The sequence below is a fragment of the Corvus hawaiiensis genome, chromosome 1 (genome assembly GCF_020740725.1).
Source record: "Corvus hawaiiensis isolate bCorHaw1 chromosome 1, bCorHaw1.pri.cur, whole genome shotgun sequence".
Lineage (NCBI taxonomy): Eukaryota > Metazoa > Chordata > Aves > Passeriformes > Corvidae > Corvus > Corvus hawaiiensis.
The window spans coordinates 38857454-38863453 of record NC_063213.1 but is presented as its reverse complement, the minus strand read 5'-3'; the positions used below and the strand labels follow the sequence as shown (position 1 = coordinate 38863453).

General features: G+C 45.6%; 1 protein-coding gene across 2 annotated transcripts in view; it reads left to right on the top strand.

Moving 5' to 3' along the window:
- Window positions 1-303: 303 nt before the first annotated feature.
- The window catches only part of TGFBR2 (transforming growth factor beta receptor 2), a 68666-nt gene continuing 62969 nt past the window's right edge, over window positions 304-6000 (top strand). The window contains exon 1 of one of the 2 annotated variants that reach the window (XM_048301442.1): window positions 304-577. In XM_048301442.1, the coding sequence (XP_048157399.1) occupies window positions 319-577 (259 nt within the window). In that variant the 5' untranslated portion in view covers window positions 304-318. Of the gene's footprint in view, window positions 578-842; window positions 984-6000 lie in introns of those variants that run through there. The other variant, XM_048301448.1, reaches the window with a different exon arrangement.

Genomic DNA, 6000 nt, shown 5'->3' with positions numbered 1-6000 from the left:
ATGGAAACAAATTTCATTTGTGTCACATACACAGCATTTGAGACAGAGGAGTGCACAACCAGCCTATTTGGGAGCAAAATAAGAAGCAGGTGACAAGTTGTTCTAGTCAGCTTCAACATCTGCAAGCTGAGTGCCCAGCCAGTCTGTGTGAACATTTCCTGCTATTACCCTGACTTCAACCTCCCCTGCTCCCTGCTTTAGTTCATCGGGGGGTTACGTCCTTCTTTCCGATACCAGTTCTGCAGAAGAGGAAACAGGCTGCAGCAGCATCATTAAGGTCAGGGATACGGATGCGAGGAGGAGCTCTGCAAAGTCCCCATGTCCCAAATGACACGACTGGGTCCTTTCCAACTCTCAGGGAAAAGGAGCCGTCTGAGCAGGCGGTTTCCTGTCGACCTTGAGCCTCCTCGCAAGTCCCGGTGTGGCTCCGGGCGGGTGGCTGTGCCCGGTCCCCGCCTCGGAGGGAGGCAGGCGCACGGATCCGGACTGCACGTCGGGACTGGCCCCGCCGCGCTTGTGGTGGGAGAGCCAGACCTGAGAGGGGCTGGCCTCTGGCAGATGATTGACACCAAACTGGGTGAGGTTTCATGTTAAAAGGAAGAAAAAGAAAAAGGAAAGAAAAAGGGCGAGAGCAGGGGAGGGGGTGACTGTGGGAAGGGGGAGAAGGAACTACTGTAAGAGTAAGAAAGTCCTGCCCAGCTGTTTGCGAAGTTTAAGATTTCCTGTTTCCCCTGCAGCGCCGAAGTGAAGTTTCAGTGAGTCACTCGCGGTCCCGAGCAGCGGAGCGGCGCAGCCCCGCTCCCCGCCAGCCCCGCCACCGCCGCCGCGGCCTCCCCGCCGCCCCCGCGCCCCGCCCGCGGCTCGCCGGCCGCGCCGATCCGGCTCCGCGATGACTCCCCGGCTGCCGAGGAGCCTGCGGCGGCTGCTGCTGCGCCTTTCCCTCTGGGTGCTCGTGGGCAGCTCGGTCCCCGCTCTGCTCCGGGGTAAGTGCGCGCCGGCCCGCGCTGCCGCTTGACAGCTGCTGGGGCCGGAGGCAGCGGCGGAGCGGGGCGGGAGGGGGGCAGGCGGCGAGGAACAGGCGTCCGCCGCGGGCGGCGGGGGACACGGTTGCTAAGAAAGTTCTGAGGCTGGAAACATTTCGGGAGGGGTGAGCGTGTTTGTTGATGGCCCTGCGGGAGAGTAAGCGGGGAAGAAAGGACTGGGAATCTCGGGGTTTCGCGGCCAAAGCTGAGGTCCGTCCGTGGAGGGAAGAGCGGGGAGAAAGGAGTGGATTTGGCAGGAAATCAGCAGCTCGGGCCGGAGGAGCCCGGAGAGGGCATGTGGGGAGCTCCCTGCAGTGGCCTGTCCCCGCAGCTGCTGCGGCAGCTCCCGCACCTGGTGCCGGCCCGCCCGGTGCGCAGGGGGACGGGACGGGCCGGGGGCGCCGGGCCGGGGAACCCGCGGCCCCTGCGCAGCGCGCTCCGGCCGCCGGCACCGCCGCTCCCGCCGGGGACCGGCTGTCCTGCACAGCCACGGCCACGGCCACGGCCACAGGGCTGGAAGGTGCCTCGGGTGGCTCGCGGAGCGAGGGCCTGTGCGTGGTCACAGAGCCCGCTGCTGCGTGGGTCTGCACTTGGTTACCAAAACTTGGGTTTCGTGTGAGTTCCTGCCAAGAGCAGAGTGTAGCCGCGACTGTGAGCAGTTGGACTGAAAAGCACTCATTCCTCTAGCACTGAGTGCGCATGTTGTTTGACTCACTTTTAATGACACTTTACAATCCTTACTCTGCTTTTACCAGGACATCCTTAGATAGGTTTTTGGGGTCTGTGGCTTGCAGTATTCTTCATATCATAATTTATAATATACTATGAGCTTAAAATTCTGCTGCAAAAACAAGGTTCCTGCCCTGAGGAGCTGTCTCTGTCCTACAAGTAGTTACACACAACTGTGGATTAACATCTGTAATATCAAGGTTAGGCCCTAAATCACGTTGTAGCACACGTGGTGAACCTAAACAGACAACAGCAGACTGCAGCAAACTGCATCTGAAACACTTGTGAAGATGTCTTGTGATAGCACATCTAGTTTTAGTCTTCAGGTGAGGTGTGCAGACACCTGGGCTTCTACAAACTTTGGTCTGGGCCCTCTGATTCTCCTGTCTGGTCCATTCATGTTCAGTAGTGATCCCAAATTTTGGCTGAAACATAATAACATGAAGTAGATAACCCTTGAATAATTACTGCCACTAGCTATGTGCAGTTATGAATAACTTCATGCTTCATTTACAGCCCTGTCAAAGTCAACAGGTTCTGCATACCTGTAAAGTTACTCATGAAAGCTTAGGGCAGAAGAAAAAAACAGTGTAAGAACAAGATACAGCTCAAAATTATATTAAATTTGAGGTGTGCTACTTCTTGTTAATCTTTAATATCTTTTTTTATACTTTTTCATTAATATAAATCATACTCAACTAGTAATGGCTTTTATTTTGACCCCAGCCCCAAATTTTAGCAGATTCCCATCACAAAAAACTTTAAATGGAGAAGCTCCACTTCTGTTAATCTCATGTTATTTATAATTATACATTAGTTTTTTCCACTCTGTTATGGAGAGTCTCAAACTACAGGTAGATTTTTAAAAGCAGGCATGGCTCAAGAGTTTGTTCTTCTTTTTTGTCATAGGTCCAGTGAGGAAAAAGGACATAAACTGGTTACAATTCCAGCATTTTTCATACTCGTCTTCATCTACACCCTACAATAACCAAAACTGAGTAGACCTGTTGTCAGATAATCTATCCCATAGCTCCAAAAGCTGTTTTGATAATCACCATAGGATTCTATCGTGCCATAGGATTCTATTATGGCAGGAAGAGTTGATCAGAAAGCAACAGTTCTGTGGAGCAGAAAGTGTGAGATTTGGATGTTGGTAGTTATTTGGCATCAGAATGAAAACTAGAGCTGCCAAATGCTTGGGGGAAAACAAAACAGGAAAAAAAAAAAAAAGAGCTACTTATATTGTAATAACTCAGCAGCATAGTGAGGCTGAAAAAAGGTGATATATCAGTGTCAGAAGAGCTCAGTTCCCAGGTATGCCTACTAACTAATCAGCTGGCTGGTTAACAAAGCACCAGCTAACATTTCATTTCAACATTCTTCACAGCAAAATACTAGACAAGAATGACACATTCCCATAAAGATATTGGGCAAACCCACAAATTCATGAACAGGTTCAATAGGAATGATCTCGTGGAAAAAGATGCTTGTGTGTCTTGTATGACACAGAAGTAATTGAAGGGTTTTTGCATAGAGTAAAGGGGCAAGGTGTGATTTTTTTTTTTGAATGATTGTGCATTTAACCAGTTAATGTCAGTGCAAACCAGCAGTTGCCCACATAAGAAATTGATGCTAGTGTGTTCAAGTAAATATGAATTTGTAGGTTATCTTTGGGTGATCATAACCAGAAGTTTGTTCCTCGGGATCATCTGTGTAATAATTACTCACCTCTGAACATCAGGAGCTTAATTTCTCCATTCAGCCAAACTCTGCTTGCATTATTTTCTATTATTTTAAAAGCCATATCATAGCTAGCTAATTTTATAGTATGAAAATCAAATTTAGAGCTTCAGCTATTTGCAAAAGGGAAGTAAGAGAACAAACATCTTGTAACATGATGGAACACATTTGTAACATGATTGAGTCTAAAATACATTCCTGCCCCCCATTAAAAGTGGCAATTTTCCAGGTATTTCAGGAGGGAAGTAGGGGTACATCAGAGATATTATTACATTTTCTTCTATTTATGGGGTGTCCTTGAATTCTAAGGCTTTTATACCTAATACTTTGACAAACACTTTTGTTTACTTGCTATTTTTAGTACGTTGGCATAAACACGCTTCTCTAATACTCAGGTGGTGAATTCCATATCGGAATGGTTTCTATTAAAAAATTAGGAGCCAGATCTTAAACTGCTGCAAATGAATATAATTCCATTAGCATTAGTAGAGTTACACAGAGTTATAGGAGGTTTCCTGAAGCAGTTTCAAAAGTAATTTCAAAAAAAGGGCAATGGAGTAATTCAGATTTTTTCATATTCATAGTATTTTTTCACTTACATTTTGTAAAGCCTTACTATTATGTGACCTATATTTAGTCAAACAACATTGCTTCAAAATGAAATACTCCTTTCTGGGATGAATTGTTGCAGTTTCAAAGATGCAGCATCCTATAATGGTGCCTGATAAAAGATGTCATTGTGACAAGGTTACCTCTAAACATAGGAGCAAATATGGTGTCAGGCTCTTACCAGAAGGGAAATTTCTCATGGTTTGGTTTGTGGGGGTTTTTGCAAGTTTGTTTTTTTCAAAGGCTTTTAGAAAGCATTTGCTCTTTTGAGGGGATAAAAAAAAAGAGCATAGTATTGCTGTAGCACCAGTTGTTGGAGTTTCCAATGCTTATATTTCCTCTGCAAGATATTTTTAAAGTGATACTTTGATATTTTTTGCATTTGTGGCATAGGAACTCTGGTTTCAATAATGTGTGTATGTGCCATATGCACTTTGCTAGCATTCACTGTCACTTCTCTGACCTCAGAAGAGCTGTGCCCTACTTTCAGTATTGCCAAAATGGGCAAGACCAACTGGTTGGGCCCAATCTGTTACTCTTGGATCTTGCATAGCAGGGTGCATTTGTATTGGCTAGGTATGGAACATGATCACAGATTTTGATCTGAAAGTGGTCCATGCAGTCTCCACACTGGCTGGCATGGCTACAGCTGAGTGTTGGTGCCACAGTGAAAGGCAGGGCTTCCAGCCACCTTTGTGGTCCTGGGATCAGCAGGAGGGACGTGGGCTGCTACAGTCCTGATTTGTCCATGGCTCCCACAGCCCTTGTGCACCTGACAAGCAGAGGCAGACTACAGCACCATCCCCTTTGCCACATAGGATCAGGGGAAACACCCAGGTAGGCACATCCCGGGGACATTAGATCATTAGATAGTTTGTATTGCCAGAGCATTACAAAATCAGTAAAATTGTCTGAGATATCAACCAGTCTGTGAAGATGTTGGAGAGTACAAGGGATTCCCAGCATGAAACAGTGGAGAGCCAGTCCTGATACAAAAAAGCAAGTTGGCTGAATCCTAGTCTAAAAGAGTTAGTGCTGAGATTTTGGGTTACTTAATAGGTCTTTAGCCTTAAATTTTGTTGGTATTAGAGGGGTTTTTGTTTCTGGTGGTTTTTTGGGGTTTTTTTCCTACAGGATAATGGGGAAGTGTTTTTTAAACCCTTATAAAATGGTTTCAAGAATAAAATAAAAGGCGGTGAAAAAATACTTGTGCTTTTCTATGAACTCTTATTCTGGAAGGTTAAAATAGACTAAAATAAATCAGAAAGAATATGTCTTGGGTTTGACAGACAAAGTCCTTTTGAAGTTTGACTTCACTGGCAGGTATATTAAGAAACAGTGGAGAATCTTCTTACTACAGGGGATAGATTGCTTTTACAGCAAGGAGTGGGTGCATACACTGAGACAGGGCAAATGCCACTGTAAGCAATGAGTTGATACTAAACATTTGCAGAATTGGCTTCTCAGTGACCCAGCTAAGTCTTCAACAGTTGTTTTTCATATTATGTCTGCACTCTGGCATAGCGACAGAGCAGCAGCACTGGCATTTGTTGAGTACAACATTTTATATCCTACTGCCTGAAACAACACAGTTTTAGTTGTGTACAGATGTTTAGGGTAAGATATGTAAAGAGAGAAAATTGCTTCAAACACCATCTGCTGATGGAATCTCAACCAGAGGAGTAGTTAGAACTAACAAATCTCACCAGGAATTGCTTAATTCTATTTTTCCTGGTGACAACATGCTCATCATTTGTATGTGTCCATTAGTTTCTAGAGATTTAAGCAGAATCTAAATGGAAGCAGGTATTAGGGGCTCTGCCCAGCAGTTCATATGGACTAATGTCCACTTGTTTGCATTTCTGCAAAGTTCTAGCAACTGTTCTAGATTTTAAGAAAC